The 24,323-nt window shown below is 41.6% G+C and overlaps 1 protein-coding gene across 2 annotated transcripts in view; it reads left to right on the top strand.

Moving 5' to 3' along the window:
- The window catches only part of SNX29 (sorting nexin 29), a 534,000-nt gene that overhangs the window by 31,014 nt on the left and 478,663 nt on the right, over positions 1 to 24,323 (top strand). For both annotated transcript variants that reach the window (XM_072753833.1, XM_072753832.1), the window contains exon 4: positions 15,164 to 15,288. In XM_072753833.1, the coding sequence (XP_072609934.1) occupies positions 15,164 to 15,288 (125 nt within the window). The remainder of the gene's footprint in view (positions 1 to 15,163; positions 15,289 to 24,323) is intronic.

Raw genomic sequence — 24,323 nt, 5'->3', positions numbered from 1 at the left:
TCATCATTTTCTCATGCCTCCCTACACCACCCCACTTGCTACTCCTACTGCCTGGAATTCCCATCCTACCCATCTGGACCACTAAAGATCCCGCACTCACCTCTTATATCTGTACTAGGCAATTATAACTACAGGCCACCATGACTATCCACAAATTACATGCTCATCTCCTGGACTCAGTTCTAAGTTCCCTGAGGACAATGCTTCTCATCTTGCAGAGGATCTTGGGGTTCGGTAATTGGATTCTCTATCCTCCCTATCCTGAACACTTACTTCATTTCCACTTTCAGGATCTGTAGTAGATAGTTCCACATTGCATTTTCTTTTATTTTACTCTATCAATCAAATGACTTGATTTCTTTTTGGAAAAAAAATTATTTTTAGCTAATACAGAGCCCTAGGGCATTTAGCTAATTTGAGCACATTTCCATTCTGAATTCTAATACATATTTATATTTATAGCTATTGGGAAAATAGCTATCACATTGGCCCATAGGAAGCAATGTGTAAAAACTATCATTGCCATCATCCTTGTCATCACCGCCCTGATGGTGGAGAGAGACCATGAGCATGACTTATGAGCTTTTTTTTTTAAAGATTTTATTTATTTATTCACAAGAGATGAGAGAGAGAGAGAGAGAGAGAGAGAGAGAGAGGCAGAGACATAGGCAGAGGGAAGAGAAGCAGGCTCCATGCAGGGAGCCCAGTGTGGGACTCGATCCTGGGATTTCGGGATCATGCCCTGAGCCAAAGGCAGATGCTCAACCACTGAGCCACCCAGGTGTCCTGACCTGTGAATTTTGATGTCAGGTGCCCACCCCAGCCACAGATCACCAGTTACCAGCTGTTAATTTCAGACTTAACTTAGCTTTTCTAGGCCTCTGTGGTATCTCTGGAAAGTCAGAAGATGATCACAGTCCCTACTTCCTTAGCTGTAGAACTGTTTGCTTGGCATAACCAGTAGGAACTTACTAACACTCAATATGTTGTCATTCTTTGACTATAGACATATCAGTATTTTGGCGGAATTGGAAACTAAAGGCTAGACTATTGCTCATTAATTCCTCTATTCAACAGATCTCTGTTTGTAGATTGCTATGTTAGCATTGGGGATATAAACCAGATGAGTTGTTTGCTGTCCTCAGGGAACTTAGAACTGAGTTCAGGAGATGAGCATGTAATTTGTGGATAGTCATGGTGGCCTGTAGTTATAATTGCCTAGTACAGATATAAGAGGTGAGTGCGGGATCTTTAGTGGTCCAGATGGGTAGGATGGGAATTCCAGGCAGTAGGAGTAGCAAGTGGGGTGGTGTAGGGAGGCATGAGAAAATGATGAGATCGTGGATGTGTTGTATGTGTTGGGAGATGGTCTGCAAAGTCAGGAGGTTCCTCTCGTACTGTCTTGGGAAGGTGTTTGAACTTGATCCACTAGGGTATCATTTCTTAGATTATGGCTACTTGAGTGCCATTTTCATAATTTTTGCCATTTCTGTATACTGTCTGAGTCAGATATTCGCTTGTGGAATTTGAAGGCCGTATCTACTCTGGTCTTATCATAAGTAATACCATCAGTGAAATCCAAGACTGATGCTGATTATAGTCTTTCTTGATGCATTGAAATAATTAACATAGAAATGTTCATCTGTGTTCCTCCTAAAATCACATCTTGTCCTGTATGCCATGGCAAAGTGTGGTATGGGTGGGAAAAAAACAAAGAAAGACAACAACATAGAGTTGCATTTCTGGAAGAAGTGCAGGGGGGTGGGATGAGATGGGGTCTGGGAGGCAGCGAGGGGTGAGTCTGTGCACTGGGCCAGAGGGCTGAGTGGAGACGTGGCTCTTGAAAGGAGAGCCAGAGGATTGGAAAAGCCTTGTGACTGAGCCTTGAGAAGCCCAAGGGGCTGCCGGGACTTGGGAAATGAGACACCAGTTCTTTGGTGTAAGGTGTGGCCAGAAATCAGAGCAGTTGTGTTTTGTCTTTAATTTTGTTTCATTTTGTTTTAAGGCAAGCTTTGGTGTGGAGTTTCCTTTCTTCCAGGCTGTGGGCACCAACTATGCTTGAAGAGCCCTGGGTCCTCTGGCTTAGTGTCACTTCTGTGTTTCCTTGTTTCCCATTTATTCACTCCTTCAGTGTCTAGGGACTCTTGTTTCCTCCATTCTCTTTTCCCCTGGGAACCAGCTTCTTCAGCTGCTTCCTTCCCGGCTGCCAGCTCCTGTTCCTGACTTTGAAGCTCCTCATCTGCCAGGAGAATCCTAGGCAGTATTTGCGGCTAGACGAAGAGCTGGAGGTCAGTCTTCCCACAAGAAGGCAGTTACTCTGTTGATATTAGTAACTTTTGAAAATGGTCAGAAACTGTGCGATTTTACTCATTGAAGAATTGGTTATTCTTTTTAGTTTCTGGCTCCTCTGGTAGGACACTTATTTGATTTCTTCTTGCATGCCTGTCTGCCACCCTCAAACCTTCACACTTAAAGCGTCTTGAAAACTACTGCCTTGTGAGTTTTCACTGTTACCAGGCTTGCATTTTTTCTGGTTCTTTGTCAACTTTTTTTTTTTTGGCCTCTTTTTTTTTCTCTATTACATCCTCTTCTTCCTTGTACCTTGTTTATGACAAAAAATTATTTGTTCTGTGGTTTTCTCCAAGTTCACATAATTTTTATAAGTAAAACACACATGTGTACACGTACACACACACAGGTTTTATTGCCCTTGTTTTTCAAAAATTGAATTATATGTAATGTTCTGTATCTGTTTTCTCTCTTGGCAGTATCCTGTCAAAACCTTTCTAAGTTAAGGTTTTAATAGTTTTAATTATTTTTAATTTTGTAAATCTAATCGTTGTTTTTAAGATGTTGCATTATATCGCATGATGCATATGTGCAAATAGTTGCCTATGAGGTAATAATGACTTCATGTCTAGTGTTCACTACTGTGGACAGTGAAACAACAGATACCCTTGAACATCTTTACTTTTGTACTGAGGATTTTATTTCCTTGGCATAGATTTTTCAGTAGTTGGGTTGCTGGGTCAAAGAGAATACGTGATTTTATTTTATTTTATTTTTTTAAGTAAGCTCCACATCCAGTGTGAAGCCCAGTGTAAGGCTTGAACTCACAACTCTGAAATTAAGACATCCCTAAATGGAGATCAAGAGTCAGATGCTTACCTGACTGACCCACCCAGGGGCCTCAAAATGTGTTTATTTTTTATTTTATTTTTTAAAAAGATTTTATTTGAGAGACAGAGAGACAGAGCATGAGCCCAGGGAGAGGCAGAGGGAAAGAGAGAGGGACAAGCAGACTCCTTGCTAAATGCAGAGCCTGACATGGGGCTTCATCCCAGGACTCTGAGATCATAGCCTGAGCTATGTCTAATAGTAGCTACTCTACTCTATATTACTTTATATTGAATATGTAGATGCTTTGGGTAGCATGGACATTTTCACAATATTTATTCTTCCAAGCCATGATCATGGAGTGTTTTTTCATTTCTTTGTGTCTGGCTCAATTTCTTTCCTAAGTATTCTGTAGTTTTTAGAGCAGAGATCCTCTAACTTTTTGGTTAGGTTTGTTCCTAGATATCTTATGGTTTTTGGTGCAGTTGTAAATGAGATCAATTCCTTAATTTCTCTTTCTTCTCTCTCATTGTTAGTGTATAGAAATGCAACTGATTTCTGTGCATTGGTTTTATAACCTGCCATGTTGCTGAATTGTCCTGTATGAGTTCTAGCAATTTTGAGGTGGATTCTTTTGGCTTTTCCACTTAAAATATCAAGTCATTTGTGAAGAGTGAGAGTTTCACTTCTTTGCCAACTTGAATGCCTTTTCTTTCTTTCTGATTGCTGAGGCTAGGACTTCAGTACTATGTCGAACAGTAGTGGTGAGAGTGGACATCCCTGATGTGTTCCTGACCTAAGGGAAAAGCTTTCAGTTTCTCCTCATTGAGAATGATACTTGCTGTGGGTTATTTATTTATTTATTTATATTTTTAAAGATTTATTTATGTATTTATATTTTAAAAGATTTATTTATTTATTTATTTATTTATTTATTTATTTATTTATTATTTATTTATTTATGATAGACAGAGAGAGAGAGAGAGGCAGAGACACAGGCAGAGGGAGAAGCAGGCTCCATGCAGGGAGCCTGATGTGGGACTCAATCCCGGGACTCCAGGATCGCGCTCTGGGCCAAAGGCAGGCGCTAAACCGCTGAGCCACCCAGGGATCCCCCTGTGGGTTTTTTATATATAGCTTTTATGATTTTGATTTTGATGTTCCCTCTATCTCTACACTATGGAGAGTTTTAATCATGAAAGGATGCTGTATTTTGTTAAATGCTTTTTCTATATCAGTTGAGAGGATCGTATGGTTCTTGTCCTTTCCTTTGTTAATGTAATATATCATGTTGATGGATTTGATGTTCAAATCAAATGGATTGATGGTGGATGTTGAGCCAACCTTGCATCCCAGGAATAAATCCCACTTGGGCATGGTGAATAATCTTTTTAATGTACTGTTGAATCCTACTGATTAGTATCTTGGTGAGGATTTTGGCATCCTTGTTCATCAGGGATATTGTTCTGTAATTCTCCTTTTTTTAATTTTAAAGATCTTATTTAGTTAATCATGAAAGATACACACACACACACACACACACACACACAGATGCAGAGACACAGGCAGAGGGAGAAGCAGGCTTCATGCAGGGAGCCTGACGTAGGACTCGATCCTGGGTCTCCAGGACCAGGACCAGGCCCCTGGGCTGAAGGCAGCGCTAAATGGCTGAGCCACCTGGGCTGCCCCTGTAATTCTCCATTTTGGTGGGATCTTTGTCTGGTTTGGGATCAAGGTGATCCTGGCTTCATAGAAAGAATTTGGAAGGTTTCCTTCCTTTTCTATTTTTTAAACAACTTCAGAAGAATAGGTATTAGTTCTTCTTTATTTTAAAGAAGATTTTATTTATTGGAGCAAGTGCATGAGTAGGGGGCAGTAGCAGAAGGGGAAGAGGAGGCAGGCTCCCAGCTGAGCAGGGGCCTGGATGTGGGGCTTGATACTAGGACCCCGGGATCATGACCTGAGCTGAAGGCAGTGGCTCAACTGACTGAGCCACCGAGGTGTTCTGTTACTTGTTCTTCTTTAAGTGCTTGGTAGCATTCCCCTGGGAAGCTATCGGGCCTTGGTCTTGTTATTGGGAGATTTTTTATTACTGCTTCAGTTTCCTTGCTGGTTCAGGTTTTCTATTTCTTCCTGTTTTAATTTTGGTAGTTTATAAGTTTCTAGGAATGCATCCATTTCTTCCAGATTGCTTAATTTGTTCTCATGTAGTTGCTTATAGTATGTTCTTAAAATTGTTTGTATTTCCTTGGTGTTGGTCGTAATCTCTCCTTTTTCATTCATGCTTTTATTAATTTGGGTCCTTTCTCTTTTCTTTTTGAGAAGTCTGGCTGGGGGTTTATTGATTTTACTAATTCTTTCAAAGGACCAGCTTCTAGTTTCGTTGATCTCTTCCTCTATTCTTTTGGTTTCAGTTTCATTGATTTCTGCTCTAATCTTTATTTCTTGTCTCCTGCTTGGATTACTCTCTATTTGCTGTTCTTTCTCTAGCTTCCTTAGGTGTAAGATTAGCTTGTGTATTTGAGACTTTTCTGGTTTCTTGAGAAAGGCTTATATTCCTATGTACTTCCCTGTTAGGATCACCTTTGCTGCATCTCAAAGGTTTTGAACAGTTGTGTTTTCATTTTCATTTGTTTCCATGAATTTTTTCAATTCTTCTTTAATTTCCTGGTTGATCCATTCATTCTTTAGTAGGATGCTCTTTAGCCTCCAAGTGTTTGAGTTCCTTCCAAATTTCCTCTTGTGATTGAGTTCCAGTTTCAAATCATTGTGGTCTGAAAATATGCAGGGAATAATCCCTTTCTTTTGGTACAGGTTGATATGTGAGTTACAACCTGGTATGTGATCTCTTCTGGCAGGGGTGTCCCTCACTGGAGCAGACTTCTAAAAGTTCCCATTTTGCACTGCAGGACTATATCACGTTTGGGTAGCGGGCTTACAGAGGCTCCCTTGGCCCACCATTTATCCTCCCATATATCCCCTGAGATTCACTTCTCTGAACCTCCTACCTTGCAAAAAAGTGGTTGCTTTTCTATTTGTAGAATTCTGGCAATTCTTTTCTTACATCTCAGGTTGTATTCACAGGTGTTCAGAATGATTTGATAGATATCTAGCTAAATTCAAGGGACCAGTTGAAACAACAACGTCCCCTACTCTTCTACCATCTTGCCTCTTTCCCTATTTTTTGTTTTGTTTTTAGACCTGGCTGTGTATTATGGAAATTTTTCCAGGTCAGTAGGTAACATAATGGTACAGCTTACTGTCAATGGCATCTTTATGAGTAATGCCAATTTGTCTAATTTTATCAATTATGAGGCACAACTGGATTTCAAAGATGTGTGAAAAAAAGGTGGTGCTTCTTCGGGTTGATTAGATATGGCATCTCATTATTTTTTAGTTTCTGTGTAATATTTTACAGTCTGGAGGTGGTATAACTTATTTACTATTTTCCTGTTAATGGATGTGCAAGTTGTTTCTAATTTTGTTTCTGCTTTTGCTATTGTAAACAGTGCTACAATAAAAATATTTGTGTATATATTTATTTATATATCTTTGACTCCATTTTTTTGTATTTGTTTATTTAAATTTTTAATTTTGAGATAATTGTAGATTCACATGCATTTGTTTTTGTTTTTTTGTTTTGTTTTAGATTCACATGCATTTGTTAAGAAGTAATATAGAAAGATCCAGCTTTCCCTTTCCCCAGTTTTTCTTAGTAGTAACAACTTATAAAACTTTAGGACAGCATTTCAGATTTTCCTAGTTTTGCTTATACTTATTTGTGTGTATGTGCTTGTGTGTGTGTGTTTAGTTCTGTGCAGTTTTATCACTGCATAGGGACACCTGCTCATCACCACAGTCAAGATAATGGAGTAGTTTCATTGTCACAGGATCCCTCTCCTTGACCTTTTATACCACACGTACCTCCCTCCTGTTCCCTTCCTCACTCCTGGCAACCACCAATCTGTCCTCTGGTTGTATAATTTTGTTACTTCACGAACATTGTATTAGTGGAATCATACAGTGTATAACCTTTTGGAATTGGGTTCCCCCCCCCCCCCCCCCACTCAGTGTGATTCCCAGGAGATTGACCCATGTCTTTGCATGTATCAGTAGTGTGTGTGCCTTTTTGTTGCTGTCTTGTATTCCATGGTATGTAGGGACCAAACTCTGTTTTTTAATTAACTCGCTGAGGGAAGGGACATCTGGGTTGTTTCAGTTTTTGGCTATTGCAAATAATGTTGCTGTAAACATTCACGTGCAGGTTTTTCATGGGAACATAATGCTTTTCCTTTTTCTGAGATAGTCACCAAGAGTGTAATTGTTGGGTGGATGATATTTGCATATTTAGTTTTATAAGAAACTAAATATAGTCGGTCTGTGATTGGTTTTAAAGTTGATAGTCCTGAATTGGTATCTTAGTATTATGACACTTTCCTGGCCACTGGTGAGACTGAATGTATTTTCATCCATTTACTGGTCAACATTTCCTCCTTTCATGATGTGTTTATTGACCTTGTTGAAAGTTTATTATTATTTGAGTTGCTTGTCTTTCTCTTATCCATTTATAGAAGCTCTCCATGTAATATGGCTTTTGATCCTTTTTCAACCATATGTATTTTGTAAGTATTTTCTCCAGTATCTCATTATTGTTTTACCATGTTTATGGTATCTTTTGCCATATAGAAATTTAAAAATTTTATGAAATTAATTATATGAGCCTTTTTTTTTTAAAGTAGTCTCCATGCTTACTATGGAACCCAATGTGGGGCTTGAATCCTTGACCCTGAGATCAAGACCTGAGCTGAGACCAAGAGTCAGACACTTAACCAACTGAGCCACCCTGGCACCCCAAATGAACCTTTGTTTATTTATATTTATTTTTAAAAGATTTTCTTCATTTATTCATGAGAGACACACAGAGAGAGGTAGAGATAGGCAGAGGAAGAAGCAGGCTCCCCACAAGGAGCCTGTTGCTGGACTTGATCCCAGATCCCAGGTTCACGCCCTGAGCTGAAGGCAGACACTCAACTGCTGAGCCACCCAGGCATTCTTCTGAATGAACCTTTAAAATTTTGCTTTTAGAGTATCCTGTCCTGAGGTTCTTCTGTATTTTTCTCTATTGTTCTTACAGTTTTATTTTTTCCCATTTATAGTTTTATTTATTTTGATCCATCTGGAATTTTGTTCTATCTGGAATTGGAGGCAGAAGTTTATTCTTTCCTTCTAGCCCTGTAGCTGGGTGCTTTTGTCAGTGCCCCTGGTTTAAATAGTCCATTCTTGTGCATCTGAATTGAAGCACTGCCATTATTATATCTCACATGTTTCCATATTTATTTGGATGGTTTTTTAAAAATAATTTTATTTATTTATTAGAGAAAGAAAGCAAGGGACAGAGCACGAGCAGGAGGAGGGGCAGAGGCAGAGGGAGAAGCAAACTCCCCACTGAGCAGGGAGCCCGATGGGGGGCTTGATCCCAAGGCCCCAAGATCATGACCTGAGCCAAAGGCAGATGTTTAACCAATTGAGCCACCAGGCACCCCTTTTTGGATTTTCTATGAGGGGTTTCTTTACACTCCATCAATTTGTTTATTCCTACACTCAGAACCATACTGTGCCAAGTCCTTCCTGGGATTATTACTGAAATTGTATTCAATTTATACATCAATTGATATATACATAATTAATTTAGACATTAATGACATTTTAATTTTAATAAATCTTATTCAAGAAAATGGTATTTCTATTTATATTGATTTTTATACCTTTTAAGAAAATACTATTCTTTTCTTCATATAGGATTTTTATCCTTCTTGTTTAAAAATATGATTTATTTTACTTTTGTTACTATTGTAAATGGAATTCCCTTGTCCCATTTTGCTTACCTAAAAAAAAAAATCAAATTTTAATGTTATAGTTTCATTTATTCCAGCATTTTTTATTTGTGGGTTAGAAACACTTTTATATCTTTGTAGATCTGCTTTTTTGGCTTAAACATTATAATCTAAGCTCTTTATTTGTTTTGAAAAGTTTATTTATTTTGTAATCTAAGCTTTTTAAAAATGCCATTTAAAGTTCTCTATAAGCATTTAAAATAGTTATACTCCTTTTCCTCACCATAACTTTCAAGTTGTATTTCTTCATTTGTTATAGCTCAATGTAGCAATATTTCTGGCTCTTGAGATGTCAATACTTCTTTAATGCTTGTTTTGGAAAGAAGCTAAGTTCAGAAAAGCATAAAGGCAGGAAAGACATCACCAGTAATTCTTTTACCAAGTGGCTATTAATGTTTTCACATAATTCCTTCTAGGATTCTTTTTTAGCATAGTTGAGAGCAGACAATATATAATTTCACATCGTGCTGATTTTTCATTTTATATTACAAACCTGTGGGTTTTCATTATCAACTCTTGGTATGAGTTTTAAGGGGTAAATAGCATTCAATTATGTTGAACCAGTTGTCCAAATGTGAGATCTTTAGGTGGTTTTTAATTTTCCCCAGGTATAGATGATGTTGTTTTGAGTATCTTCATTCTTAAATCTTTATGTGACTTGTAGATTTCAGCCAAGGATTGGTATCTGCCAGGAAAATTCACAGGCTAAAGGATGTGAACCTTTGGAAAACTATTCTTTATACATAAATGTAGAGTATGGCCCATTGCACATGAATGCCATATGGTAGCAAGGCTAGTGGTGATTCTACTGTCCTAAGTCTGAGATATGGCTAATGCTGTTGATTGACTGATTTTTATGGATACAGTTGACTCCATTCCAGGTGACATCCACAGGAGGATAATCCAGTCCGTTTTCATGATTGTACTTGGGTTTTCTTCCAGAGGTTCCTATAACACAGTGAAAGAGCACTTTGAAATATGCCCTCTTTCATAAAGTTAATTTGATGTCATTTGTAAAAATGTGGCTTTTATTGCTGATCCTGTCATTTTTTCTAGCATTTGCCATTAAAAAGTACAGGATTCTTAAGAATCTTATTATAGATTCATGTGGCAGGATAAGGAGTCTTGAAATATAGGTCAAAGCTCAGGAAAACCACTTGCAGAATTTCAGCAGTAAACTAGTCAAGCTCATGTGGTGTCCAGCTGTGCTGGTATTGGTAGGTAGTTTTAAATTCAGCAGGAGCAAGGCCATTAATTTTCCATTCTTTCATTCCTTTATCAGGCTTTACTAAACATCTTGAGGGCCATTTTTAAAAAAGATTTATTTATTTATTTGAGAGCGGGAGAGAGAGAGAGCGCATGTGCATGATGGAGCACGATGGGGAAGGGGAGAGAGAGAGGGAGAAAGAATCCTAAGCAGATTCTTTGCTGAGTGTGGAGCCCAACATGCAGCTTGATCTCAGGACCCTGAGATCACCACCTGATTGGAAACCAAGAGTTGGATGCTTAACCAACTCTGCCACTGAGGCACCCCAAATTTTTTTGATTTTTAACAGCATTATTGATATCTAATTTGCATACCATAAAAACTGACCTCTTATAAGCGTACAGTGCAGTAATTTTTAAAGTTAATTAATTATTTTAGAGCGAGCGAGCAAGGGTTCATGTGGGGTTTGGGGAGGGGCAGATCAAGAGGGAGGGAATCTTAAGCAGACTCCCAGTGTGGAGTTTGATCTCATGACCCTGAGATCACTACCTGAATGGAAACCAAGAGTCATTTGCTTAACCAGCTGCCGCCACCCAGGCGTCCCTTGCAGTGATTTTTTAGAAGTAAATGTATAGAGTTGTACAACCATTAACTCAACCAAGTTTAGAACATTTTCATTATGCCAAATTTCTGTTGTGTCAGTTTATAGTTAATCCCTGATTCCAGTCTTAGGCAACCACTAATTGACTACTAATTTTGGTTTCTATATATTTACCTTTTCTCAAAATTTCATGGAATCCTACACTTTGTGGTTTTTTGGGTCTGACTTCTTTAGCATAATATTTTCAAGGCTCATCTTTGTTGTAGCATATCTCAGTGTTTTATTCCTTAGTATTGCTGAATAGTATTTCATTGTATCAAGACACCACATTTTATTTATCCATTCATCTGGTCAGTAGTTGTATGCATAAAAGCCTGAAGTGATTTTCTTGACTGGTGCTTAAAAAAAACAAAACAAAACACCTCATTTGCTATTAAGTTCTCCTACTTAATTACAAACATGCCCAGTTCATTGACTTACAGTAGAAGTTAAATGTGGTGAGATGCCACGGAGGCAGCTGACCTGCCACAGTGATGCCGGAAAGCATTCAACAGAGAGCATTTTGGGAAATTAGAGAGATCAAACTGAGAAAATAAAGAGCCCCACTAGGGCAGGTACTCTTTTCATTTTGCAGAAATTATCATAATTGAGTAAAGATGAGAAGAAACAGAAACCTTAGGGTGACAAGGTTATAAATCAGTGCCTGCAGTGTGCCCACCACAAGCTAAAGGGTTGTAGGTACCACTAGTTGGACAAGTATGTTCTGCTTGATTCACTAGTCCTAACTGAGCTGGGTCTGGATCATAGGTTACACAAAATCTCCTGAGGTACAGCTCTCACCTAAATGTACATTGAGTCCATATTCTGAGTGCCCCCAGGGAAGGGGCCATTTTAGTCACCGTTCCTACAGTAGCCAGGCTTTGTGCTAGGTGCTGGGGCAATGAAGATAAATGAGGCATGATCCTTGTTGTAGGGGAGCTCAGGTCAGCAAGAGAAGGCATCTCTAAAGCAGATCATCAACAGATACGTTGGTCAAAGGCTGCAGTAGAAAGAAGTTCAGAATGAGGAAGCACTCAGGAAGGCTTCCTGGTGGAGGGGACCCTTGAGCTAAGTCTTGAGTGATCAGTAGGTATAAACTCAGGCCCAGTGCGGAAATGCAAAGGGGACATAGGGAGGATGATAAATAGCATGGCCTTTGGCAACGTAGTCATCATAGTGAATTAATTTTAGGGTTAATACTCCCTTTAGTACTCCCTCTGGGTTTTCTGCTGTATCAAGTTGATTGTGATTTGTCTTCATCTGGAAGGTAATACTGATGATGTAACCCAAACCTTGGTGACTGAGTTTGTGCTGTTCACCTGCATTCCATTCCCTTTAGGGGCCAGATATTATCTAGTGTTGGCGAGGTAGTTACTGACTTGTATGTTAGAGCCAAGTAAACTAACAGGGATTGTTGATTTAATTATTATATTTGCAGATGATTTGTTTAAAGGTGCAGGATGTGGTTTATTTTTTTAAGTATTTTTATTTTTTTAAAGATTTTATTTATTAGAGAGAGAGAGCACATGCAAGTAAGCGAGTGTGCAAGCAGGGGGAGTGGCAGACAGAGGGAGAGGGAGAAGCAGATGCCCTGCTTAGCAGGGAGCCAGATGTGGGGCTTGGATCCTGGGACCACAACCTGAGCTGAAGGCAGACGCCTAACCTATTGAGCCACCCACGAGCCCCCAAGCTGTGGTTTAGTATGGAGTACTCTAAACATAGCCCAGCGTTTTTGGTTTTTTCCCCTGAGGTAGGACTTTCATTGGGCTCCATTTTTGCCATGCTTGTTTTGATTCCTGTGGAATTTAGATGGTTTTGTTAGGTGTGCCAGCTTTCAGGAAGCCCTTAAATGTGTACCTGCGTGAATTTGTAGAGGACTAGCATATACACATCTCATGTTTAAGAGTGACATCTGTCTAGCAAAGAGGGTTGTTTCAATGTGGGGGAGTATTCTGGGACTTATGGCTCAAGATTAATTACTTATTTACTTACCTGTTGAAAAAGCATTTATGGAGCACACACTATGTACTAGACATTCAGTTAGATGTAGGGTAGTCAAGGTAGGTTTCTAAATAGTGTCATTGAGGACAGATGTTACATTTGGGATGCCAGTTGGGGTTCCTTCCAGTGGAGGGCCAACTTTAATCTTTAGCAGTGGTTGCCCAGAATCCTGGGATGGATTACTGATGTCTGTCATGAGCACAGACAGAGAGTAAATGTACAATTGCTATGTATTTGCTGACACCATGTTAGGGTTTTTTTTTGTTTTTTTTGTTTTTTTCCATGTTAGGGTTTTATGGTGTAGATGGATGGCTTGAATCAAGGTGGGGTATGGAAAAGAGAGGACATTTGTCTCAGAATAAGCATGCTTGCCTTGAGACATTTGTCTCAGAATAAGCATGGGGTGTATATGGAATCTACTTTGGATCAGTTTGGGGTTCGGTAGGGCTGGAGTATGGATGTTGTTATTTATGTAGTCTTATAATGCTATTTATTATGTACTCATGTACTGTCTCTTAAATGTCTTTAGCCTGTTTCTTTAGGTATAAGACGGAGATAATACCTGCCTCACCTATATAATAATGTTGATGGGAGGAGCTAATGAAATAATAGGTATGAAAATAGTTTACCACCCACAGAGCAATAAACTATTAGAGTATTATTACTACAGGTGTGGAGGTGAGTGGAACAGGAAATGCCTGAAGTTAGGCAAGATTGAGCAGGATGATGATGGTCTCAGGACCTTTGCACTGGGTCCCTCTGCCCAGTCTGCTGTGTTTGTCACATCCAGGTCATAACTCCAAGCTTACCTCCATTCAGGCCCTAGAATCTAAGCCTGTTCCTGCTGTGTCTTCATCTACCACCTTGTTTGGTTTGATTTTCTTCAGAGTTTTCTTTTTTCTTTTTTTTTAAATTTTTTATTTATTTATGATAGTCACAGAGAGAGAGAGAGGCAGAGACACAGGCAGAGGGAGAAGGCAGGCTCCATACACCGGGAACCTGATGTGGGATTCGATCCGGGGTCTCCAGGATCGCGCCCTGGGCCAAAGGCTGGCGCCAAACCGCTGCGCCACCCAGGGATCCCCAGAGTTTTCATTAACTGAAATGGTCTGGTTAGTTTTGTGTATCTCCCTTTGCTAGAACTGTGCAAATGTGGTGAGGCAGAGACCTTGCTATCTCTTTGTATCCTCAGAGCCTAGAATAGTAGTGCCTCGCACATAGGGGGAGTTTATTATTGTTTTTTTGAGGTGAGGGGGCATGGGAGAACATGAGCACGAGTGGGGTAGGAGGGCCAGAGGGAGAGGAAGAGAGAGAATCTTTTTTTTTGTTTTTTTGTTTTTTTGTTTTTTTTTGAAGAGAGAGAATCTTAAGCAGATTCCACACTCACTGTGGAGCCTGATGCTGGGCTTGATCTTAGGACTCTGAGACCATGACCTGAGCCAAAATCAAGAGTTGGACACTTAACCGACTGAGCCACCCAGGCATCCCAAGGATTTCTTGACATAGGTTGCATGAGTGAATGGAAGGGCCTTAAAGTCCACAGACTCAGTGGGCCTGGGTGCCCAGGAGCCCTATGAGGATGGTAAAGAATAGAAGGTAGTAGCTGTGACCTCATCTCTTTGCCAACATGTTCTTGAAGGTCCTCTTTCTTTGGTTATTGAGAAATGAATTTAATGGAATCCACAATAGTAACTTAATTGAAAACTCATCCCATCAACTCTGGATCTGACTTCATAATGTAATCTCTTACAGCAAAATAAAGGATAAGTATCAGACTTCATATTATTTTTTTAGTTATGTAACAGGCCATGAAATTATACAATGTTTCCAATTTGGGAGGCTGGCACATTCAATCCCTTCAAAGATAATCTAGTTCCTTAAACTATATGTGATATGAATTAGAGTTGGAACTTGTGAATTGGATACAATTAGCTGTCCACTCCTCCCACACCAGACTGATTTGTTTTTAAATTGGCTTTAATTTTTTCTCCTCTGCTGGCTGGCACCAATTCCATTTTCTCACCTTTCTTGTGAATTGTTACTCTGCTTTCAAGAGCCTGATGAATATGGCTAGACTGTGTGGGGCTTCCTGGAGGTATGTGAAAGAACATAAATGGGGAGAGGTGTGCTGAGGGACCCAAGTCAATTCCATATCAATTACCTGCCCATAAATCCAGGTGTCAAGTGTGTACCTTCCTTGAGGTTTATAACTGATGACTCACCCCCTTTTTGGAAGTACTGGGGCTATTTTGGGTGTCTCTCTTCTTACACAGGTGGACTGATGAATAACTGGTTCTCTTGCAGGGTAACCTGTCTGTGTGCCCAGTTTGAGGCCGTCCTGCAGCATGGCCTCAAGAGGAGCCGGGGATTAGCACTAACGGCAGCTGCGATCAAACAGGCAGCAGGCTTTGCCAGCAAGACCGAAACAGGTACTGCTCACTCTAATGGAGCACAGAGGATGTAGTCTTTTCTAAAAAGTTTTTACTTTTTATTGGCAGTTAAGGCAGGCATTGTGTGGGGCTGGAATGGGGGCAGCATGTTGGTGTAGAAATCCACGTGTGAGGATGTCTTACCTCTAGTCAGTAATGGTGTTGTCCTTTGTCGAATCCTCAGAACCACATGTTGCAATCTCTGGGGGCTCAGGGTCCTGCAGCTCAGGTGCTTTTGTCACCAGTGTGGTGTGGCAGTTGTTGGGAAATCGAAGATATGTTTTAATTTTGTGCATGGGAATAGCATGACATTTTGTAATTAAATCTGCTTTCGACACCAGCAACAGAAACAATAGGTCTCTGAGCTTACAGCTCTGTTACCATCCATTTTAGTATTGTCAAAGCACTTCTTGCATGCCATGCTCCTGTGTGTCTGAATGACAGGGATAATGATAATAATCACTACCAACACGTAGGGAGCATTTTGTACAAGCCTGGAACTTCGTTAGTCCATTATATATACTCACTCAGTTCTTATGACAGTCTAATGAATAGTAGGGACCTTTATTTTCTCCATTGTACAGATGAGGAAACTTTAAAATGATTTGCTTTGGATCTGGACCTAAAAGTATATCATGTCAAATGAGAAACATCCTATGTCCTTCTTCCCCAACTTTTTTTTTTTTTTTTTTGAGAGAGAGATCATGAGCAGGGGGGTGAGGGTGGGAGGAGGGGCAGAGGAGAAAGAGAAAGAATTTCAAGCAGGCTCCACACCCAGTGCAGAGCTGGGCACAGGGCTCAATCCCAGGACCCTGAGATCATGACCCAAGCAGAAACCAAGAGTTGGTGCTTAACCTACTGAGCCTCCAGGTGCCCTCTTACCCAACATTTTAAAGAGCAGATTCTTTCAGACCCTCAACTTGTGGCTGCTGCCCCAAATTACTGAATCTCATTAGTGTAACGACATCTGTGTCACTGCTGCTGCCCCTTGTTCACAGCAGACCGTCATCTCTTGCCATGTCTGGCAGAGGTGTCTGCCAAATGAGCCCTGTGCCTTTCTTGCTCCCTTGTGTTGGTGCATTTCTCTTCCTTTTGCTCTCAGTCCTTCAACAGATTTTTGATTGCTGTCGTTCATTTCACCAGGCGCTCGTTCTCAGAAGAATATAGTCCCCTTTGGGGTAGGGGACAGCTGCCAGAGGGATTCCTGTCACTATCAATATTTCTTTATTTTTTTTTAAAGATTTTATTTATTTATTCATGAGAGACAGAGAGAGAGACAGGCAGAGCCACAGGCAGAGGGAGAAGCAGACTCCATGCTAGGAGCCTGATGTGGGACTTGATCCTGGGTCTCCCGGATCAGGCCCTGGGCTGAAGGCGGCACTAAACTGCTGAGCCACCCGGGCTGCCCACTATTGATTTTTCTTCTGTGCTCTTGGGTCCCTTCTCTAAAAGTCAGGGACCCAGGGGCTGAGTCAGAGTGGAGCCACCTTTCAGTCACTCCCTGTGGAATCCACTGCCTCCTGCCTTGGTCACCTGGGCTGTTAGCCTCTCTTGTCTCGGTGGCCTCTCGTGGCCTCTGCATGGGGGTGGCTCAGTGCTGCGGGCTGCGTGATGAACTGCTCAAGGACATAACTTTGCCCAGAGTTGTCCTCAACATCATGGGCCCTTGTCTTCTTCCCATTTCCATCGTTTCTGTGTGTGCAGCAGCTACCGTAGAGAAATGAGGGTGGAGTAGACCACTAGGCTCTGGGTCAGCTTCCATGCAACAAGGGCAGCTGCTGGCATGGCAGAGGCAACCTTGGCTTTGGAGTTGGACCATGAGATGACCCTGGGGAAACACTGCACTGAGCCTTGGTGGTTTTTACCTGCAAGGGCCATCTTCTCATCTACTGGCAGCCAAAATGGAGAAAATGAAATCCGAAGAGTAGGCTTGGATGGAAATGAGCATCCCTGTGCTCCCTAGTCCCTGCTGGCTGCTGGCCTGGGCCCTTTCTGTAGCTTGGCAGTTATTGCTAGACCCTAGAGTTGGGTGATGGGGTTGAAATCCTGGCTTTGTGGCTCGTCACACACGAACTCTTTGGGACATCCCCTCTCTGAACTTCTGTTTCCTCTTGTGTAAAATAAGGTCACTCACAGGACTGGCTTCACAGTTCTGTGGTGGGGGCTCAATGAGACAGTGCCTGCCAAACCAGGCCTCAGTGCAGAGCTGTCGGAGCTGGTGCTTGATAACATGGCCACAACTTTCCATATTTCCAAGGTGATGTGCTTATTTTTTGGATGATGCCACTGAGGCTCAAATAAGTTCAGAAGTTGTTCAAGTTCCCATAGTAGTAAACAGCAATGCTGAGGATTCCAACCAAGGGAGACTGATGTCAAATTCCTGGCTCTTCTCAGCTTCCCCCTCCTCTGGCAGTGGCTGGATGCCCATTACTGCTCCTCTGTAGACCACTCTAGCTCAATTAACTGAATTGGAAGTGAGAGGAGACAATAAGTAATGGTGAATTAATCCACAAGGCTGTTGTAGTAGCTCTGTTTACAGATGGGAAACATTACCTTTTGAAGAGAGAAGAACTGAATCCAAAGTAATGACCAAACAAAATGATATTGTTGAAAATCACCATACAGTAGATAATACTGAGAGTCTGCTGCGGCAGGACTGCATTTGGTCATCTGGGGTTAGGGTACCTACAAGGCTGAGTTTGGGAACAGCTGCCCTTTATGGTGTGCTTAAAAAAATGCTTTTAAAAAGTTGTCCACATTTACAGATTGTGAGATTTCATGTTGAAATACGGATTTCTAGCTTTTGTTCAGCTGGAGGATGTGTGGCTCTGGGCCCACATTCTGCTGACTGAGGTTGGAGCCCACCACCCCTGCCATCTGTAGAGGGGCCCGAGTGCTCTGGTTCCCCACACTCTCACCCTCTTCTTCTTGCCCCTGAGATGAGTGTTGTTGTTATATACTGAGATGAGTGTTGTTGTTATATACTGTCCCACTGTTGTTATTGCCAATGTCCTTATCTGAAATTTAGCAGTTTTCAAGAATAAACACCTCTCAGATGATAAGCCTTTGAAGTCAGTTTCCAGAGTGCCAATATGGTTGTCACTTTTGTCCAGTTTTGTAGTTGCTTTTTGGGGAGAGGATTTGTTAACTTCTCATTTGGCTATAGCCCGAAGTCCCTTATTATTATTATTTTTTTTTAGTTTTGATTTTTGAATCCATCCTTGTCTTTGTCATGTGCCTGGTAGTTTCAACTGAGTGTTGTGTATGAAGAGTTGTGTGAAGCTTGGGATGTTACCTTTCTTCAGGGGGACTTACTCTTGCTGCTCAAGCAAGTAGGGTAGACGAAGATCAGTTTACTTCCGTCAGGGGTTGAGCATTTCATGCCTGGGCTTCAGCATTTGGTGAAGATATATTTCTGCTTTTGCCTATTGCTAGGACGTACTTATTTGGGGTTTCCAGCATGTATTTGTTTCCTAGACCTGCCATAACAAATGTGCACATCCCAAGTGGCTTAAAACAGCAGCGAGAAATTTATTCTCTCACATTTCTAGAGGCCCAGAGTCCAAAACCTAGGTGTTGGCAGAGCCTATTCCATCTGGATGCTCTGAGGGAGATCGCATTCCCAGCCCCCGGTGGTTGTCAGCCGTCCCTGGCGCCCGCCGTCCTTGGCACCCCTTGCTATGGCTGCTTTGCTCCAGCCTGGGCCACTCTCTTCCCACGGCCTGTTCCCTCTGGGCCTCTGTTTCCGTGTCCTCTCATTAGAAGAACAGCAGCCCTATTGGATTTTGGCCCACCCTCCTCCACTATTACCTCAACTTAACTAATTACATCTGCAGAGAGCCTTTTCTTAAATAAAGTCACATTGTGTGGTTTCAGGCAGGCATGAATGTTCGAGGGATGCTCTTCTGTTACCCTGAGCTGTTTACCAGTTTCTGTCCTCCTCCACTGGTTCTGAGCTCGGATTCTTTCCCTCTCAGACCTTGTGGGAATTCTGAAAGCCCCTCATAGCTTCTCATCAGAGAAACTCTGTTGCTGGCAGAAGCCTCAAGGGCCAAGTAAAGGCCTGAGTGTAGGCCTCTGGTCTGTGGACTTCCCTTCTCTGGGGGATCTGGGTTCTTTGTTCCTTGCTTTTGTAGTGCTCTGGGGTCCTCTGTTTTGTTTTAATAACTGTTTAAATATCCACCTCGCTTTCTCAGTTGTGTTTCTGGGAGAAGTGGTCTGATCTGGACTCCTCTTCCAAAGCTGGACGTGGCCCCTTGCGGCCACACTGCGAGGCCTTTTCCTCTTGGCTGGCTTGCCATCTTCGTGAATGGCCATGTCAGTGGCCTGTCTAGAAGTCAGGTGCCAGGCATTCCTTCTGTGATAAACTGTAGCCTGGGAAAAGGAGTTTGCAGGTGAATTTCCTCCGGTTCTGTGAGGTTTTTAGCTAGTGCCTGCATCCATTCCCCATTCCCTAGTTTGCTTGTTTGGCGCTTTTGTTTTGTCTTTGTTTTTGACTTAGCATTCAGGTTTTGTTTGTGTATGTGTTTTTTGACTTAGTTTTACCCAAACGTTCCTGAGTTATGAAATGTTGGTAGGGTGGACATGATTACTAAGCGTTATGCCATCAACTCAGTTTTGTCTTGTCAAGCACTGTTGGCAGGTGTGGGAAGCAGTGTCCATCTCTAGCTGAGATCCCCTTGAATGGTTCTGGCAGGTGGGTTATGCAGGACCCAGAAAGGCTTGGGGAGTGGGGTTACCCAGTGTGTCTCCTTTGGGATTCAAATCCCAGAAGTGAAAGTCTGTCGTGTCTGGGGGAGCTGTTTTCTCTTGCTTTGACAAGTGGCTGGATTTATCTACACAAATCATTGATTTGGTGGTGATACAACGGGAATCTGCATTTTAGAGTCTGGTCCTGCAGTTTGTGTAACTCTCTCTTCAGTTACGCAGGTTAGTGTGAATAATTATAGCAGAAACTGCTCTCCCCCTTCTTTCTTGCTAATAGAATTATGATTTTGTTCACATGTTGGGTCTTCAAGAGCTTCAGGCCTGAAGCTAGCTCCAGGGGGAGTGAATCTAGATCAGATCAGGCCAACCTTAATAATTATCAGCTTGCCAGTAGTTGCTTTTGGAATAGACATGGGACATAATTCTGACCAAGGGGAAGGAAGGAGTCTGCTGAGGGCCATCTGGGAAATATTTTTGCTTTTATTTTTTTATTTTTTATTTTATTTTATTTTATTTTATTTTATTTTATTTTATTTTATTTTATTCATTCATTCATTCATTCATTCATTCATTCATTCATTCAGAGAGAGCGAAGAGAGAGGCAGAGACACAGGCAGAGGGAGAAGCAGGCTCCATGCAGGAAGCCCGATGTGGGACTCGATCCCAGGACTCCAGGATCACGCCCTGAGCCAAAGGCAGAGTCTTAACTGCTGAGCCATCCAGGCTTCCCTATTTTTGCTTTTTGAATGGAGACTTATTTTATGGTGTTGGGTTATTGCATGAGACTGTGACATTTGAAGCTGTAGCAATGGTCTTGAGATTTTGAAGGGGGACAAATCTGAGGACAAAAGCCAGTATGGCAGCTCAGAAAGATGTACCTTGGTAGGGTCTTCTGAATTAACCACCTCTACACCTATGTCTTTAGACTTAAGTTAATCTTGGAAATTAAACCTGGGTATTTCTCTGTTTGGATGAATTAGCTGACCATAGGCCTGACTTTCTTGTTTGCTGAGCAGCAAACATAGACAATGTCAAGCAAACATTTCTTGACATACTGAGCAGCTCCTGTGAGCCAGGGGATTTGTTATTGTTCCATTTTATTTCTGAAATGACTATGCATAGTGAATGATAGATGAAGAAAATGAGGCTCTAAGAATTTTCTTAATACTCCAGATGTCATAAGTATGGCAGAGCCAGGGTTTGGCCTTAGGTCTTAGTGATTGTGATTCTGAAGCTCCTACTGTTTTATTCATAATGGCATGTTGTTTCCAGGAGGGGACTCTCTGAAAGATCATGTTCTTCCCCAGTTTGAATTCATGAGTAAATGAAGCAGCAAGTATTGTAAGTTATAATCACTTAGAGCAGAGGTGGATAAACTGTGTCCTGCCATGGATTTTTTTTTTCTGCCATGGATTTTTATAAATAAAGTTTTATTGGAACACAGCCACACATGTTCATTTACTTACTCTGCATGGCAGCTTTTAGGCAGTTGTAACTGATCATCTGTCCCATAAGGTATGAAGTACCTAATATTCAGCCCTCTAGAGAAGTTTGGTAATCCCTGTCTTAGGGAACAAGGACAGGGGATTCCACTTTACTTTATCACACTATATTCACTTGTCTGTTGTCTCTTTACCTAGATGACTAGATGGTAAACTTTGGGACCCCAGGGCATCATATCTGTTTTACTTCCTCTGACTTCCTATCTCCTAGCGTAGCATCTGGAAATATATCAGTATTTCAATCAAAATATATTCATATTTTATTATTTTAGTTTGCACAGTACTGTATTTCATGATTGCCAAGATACCTTATACCAGCAGAGGTCTACAAAGGAAGTGATTAAATTAGAAGGAAAAGAACAAAGATTGATTTTTAGATTTGATGAAAATGAATTAAAAGTGACTGAGACTTACATAGGCGTGACTTGGAATTGGAGGGTTTTGCAGATGTTCGATGCCTAGAGTCACCAATGCAGAATGCAGTATGGAAAAGGGAAGTATTTTTCCTTCTACTGGAGAAAGGAGAACGAAACATTGCAGTTAGTGCCTGTTGTAGTCTGTTTGGGCTGCCATAACAAAATACCACAGAGTTAGGAGCTTATCAACAACAGCAGTTTACCTCTCATATTTCTGGAGCCTGGGAAGTCTAAGATCAAGGTGTCAGCACGGTTGAGTGAGGACCCTCTTCCTGGTCCACAGCCCCTGCCTTCTCACTGTGTCCTCACATGGTGGAAGGGGACAAGGGATCCCTCTGGAGCCTCTTCTATAAGAGCACTAATCCCATTCCATGAAGACTATCTTCATGACGTCAGGGTTCTCTAAAAGGCCCCACATCCTAGCACCATCATCTTTAGGATTTTGACATAGGAATTTTGGAGGGACACATTCAGACCAGAGTACTGCCATTTCATGGCAAAACCTTGTAATTTGATGTTCTTGTTAATGACTGATGGATCATCATGAGGTTATGTGTTGGCAGTCCATTACAAGGTCGTAGGCCTGGTTCAGAACATACCAGAGACACACCTGCTATCATTGAGCTAGCTGTCTGTCCTGTAAAATTTAAGTCTAATATTCCTCGCGTGTTCAGCAGCCCTTGGCACCAAGGACCCTCCGATGTTGACCCACCAATCCCCCCTCTCTTCTGCAGTGCCACGACCTCCTGGGATACTTGCTGCTTCTTTGTTCATCCTTCTTATATATCATTTCTACACCCTCAAATAGTAAATATCATTCATCTGCAGATTCTTTTGTTGCCTCTCATTTCTGTGCATACACATCCTGTCTGAATTCCTTGGTGAAAATTGCTCTCCATGTGCAGATGACTCGAAGTTCTACCTGCAGTCCACATCATTTCCTGGGGCCCTTTCTCTTCCATGTGTCTATTTGGATGCACCATAGGCTTATTGCAGGTTTCACAACTGAATCCTCATCTTCAGCTCCATTGGTTCCTGTGTTAACCTATGGCTTAACCTATGGCTCTACCCTTTCCTCGGCTTTCCTGGACAGCCCTTGGTTTTCCTTACAGCCTCTTTGTCCTTTCCCTCTGCCATATTTTGTCTTTCTGCCTTCCATCTCCATCCTCCCTGATCCACTCTGCACATTGTGCCAGGCTGGGGGTTGGGGATTCTTCAGTGACCAACCTGTTCCCCGCCCTCTACTTAAAGCTCTGTCATTTTTCTCTTCAGAGATTGGGCAGGGGACACACTCCTTGACCTGGGTCCAAAGATCTGTCCTCTACCAGCTTTGTCTGTTTCTGCTCTTTCTCTAAACTCTACCTCACACCCAGTACTAACATGCAGCTTGCAGGTAGGGCATTGCAACACTTCCAACCAGGTGGTAAAGAAACCGTGACCTGAGTCCTCCGTGTTGCCCTACTGCCAGAGCCCTTGCCCGGGGAACCCCTGGGACCTCTTCATAATTGAGCAATTAAAGTGTTAATACTAGACACTCTAGGGGAGAAGGTGTTCAGTACCATTGTCTCTTTATTGTCAGGGACCAGTTTAGGTGTTTAAATCCTACGTTTTGAACAGCATGCTTGGTTTCTACATTTGAAGCTATCAAATCTGGACGTGTTCATTGCTTTTACTCTTCCACTCCCTCCTCCCTCCCCAATTCTTGTTCACATATTACCAACTCAAACTTCTGTTTTCTCTTTTAAATTGTGGCAAAGTGTACATGATAGGAAAATGACCATTTAAATCATTCTAAGTGTACACATTGTATGACCATCCCCACCTTCCATCTCTCAAACCGTTTCATCTTCCCATGTTGAAAGTCCATCCCCATTAAACACTGACTCCTCATTCTCTCTGCCCCAAGCCCTTGGCTTTTGTACTCTATGATTTATCTTAAGTGCTTCATGTGAGCGAGGCTCACTTATACTCCATGTCCCTAAGGCTGATGTTGTTTAGCATAATGTCTTCAAGGTTCATGTAGTATGGCAAAATTTCTTTCCTTTTTTAAAAAAGTATTTATTTATTCATGAGAGATACAGAGTGAGAGAGAGAGACAGAGACACAGGCAGAGGGAGAAGCAGGCTAGGAGGGAGCCTGGCACGGGACTTGATCCTGGGGCTCTGGGACCACGCCCCGGGCCGAAGGCAGGTGCCAAACCGCTGAGCCACCCAGGGATCCCCTCCTTCCTTTTTAAGGCTGAATAATATTCTATTGTGTGTATGCACACCCACATACCACTTTATTTCCTCATCTGTGAATGGACATCCATTTATTGGCTGCTAAATAATGCTATCATGAATACAGGTTGTACAAATAACTATTCAAATCCTTGCTTTCAGTTCTTTTGAATAAGTACCCAGAAGTGGAA

Source organism: Vulpes vulpes, chromosome 3 (genome assembly GCF_048418805.1).
Source record: "Vulpes vulpes isolate BD-2025 chromosome 3, VulVul3, whole genome shotgun sequence".
Lineage (NCBI taxonomy): Eukaryota > Metazoa > Chordata > Mammalia > Carnivora > Canidae > Vulpes > Vulpes vulpes.
This window is presented reverse-complemented; position numbering and strand designations above follow the sequence as displayed.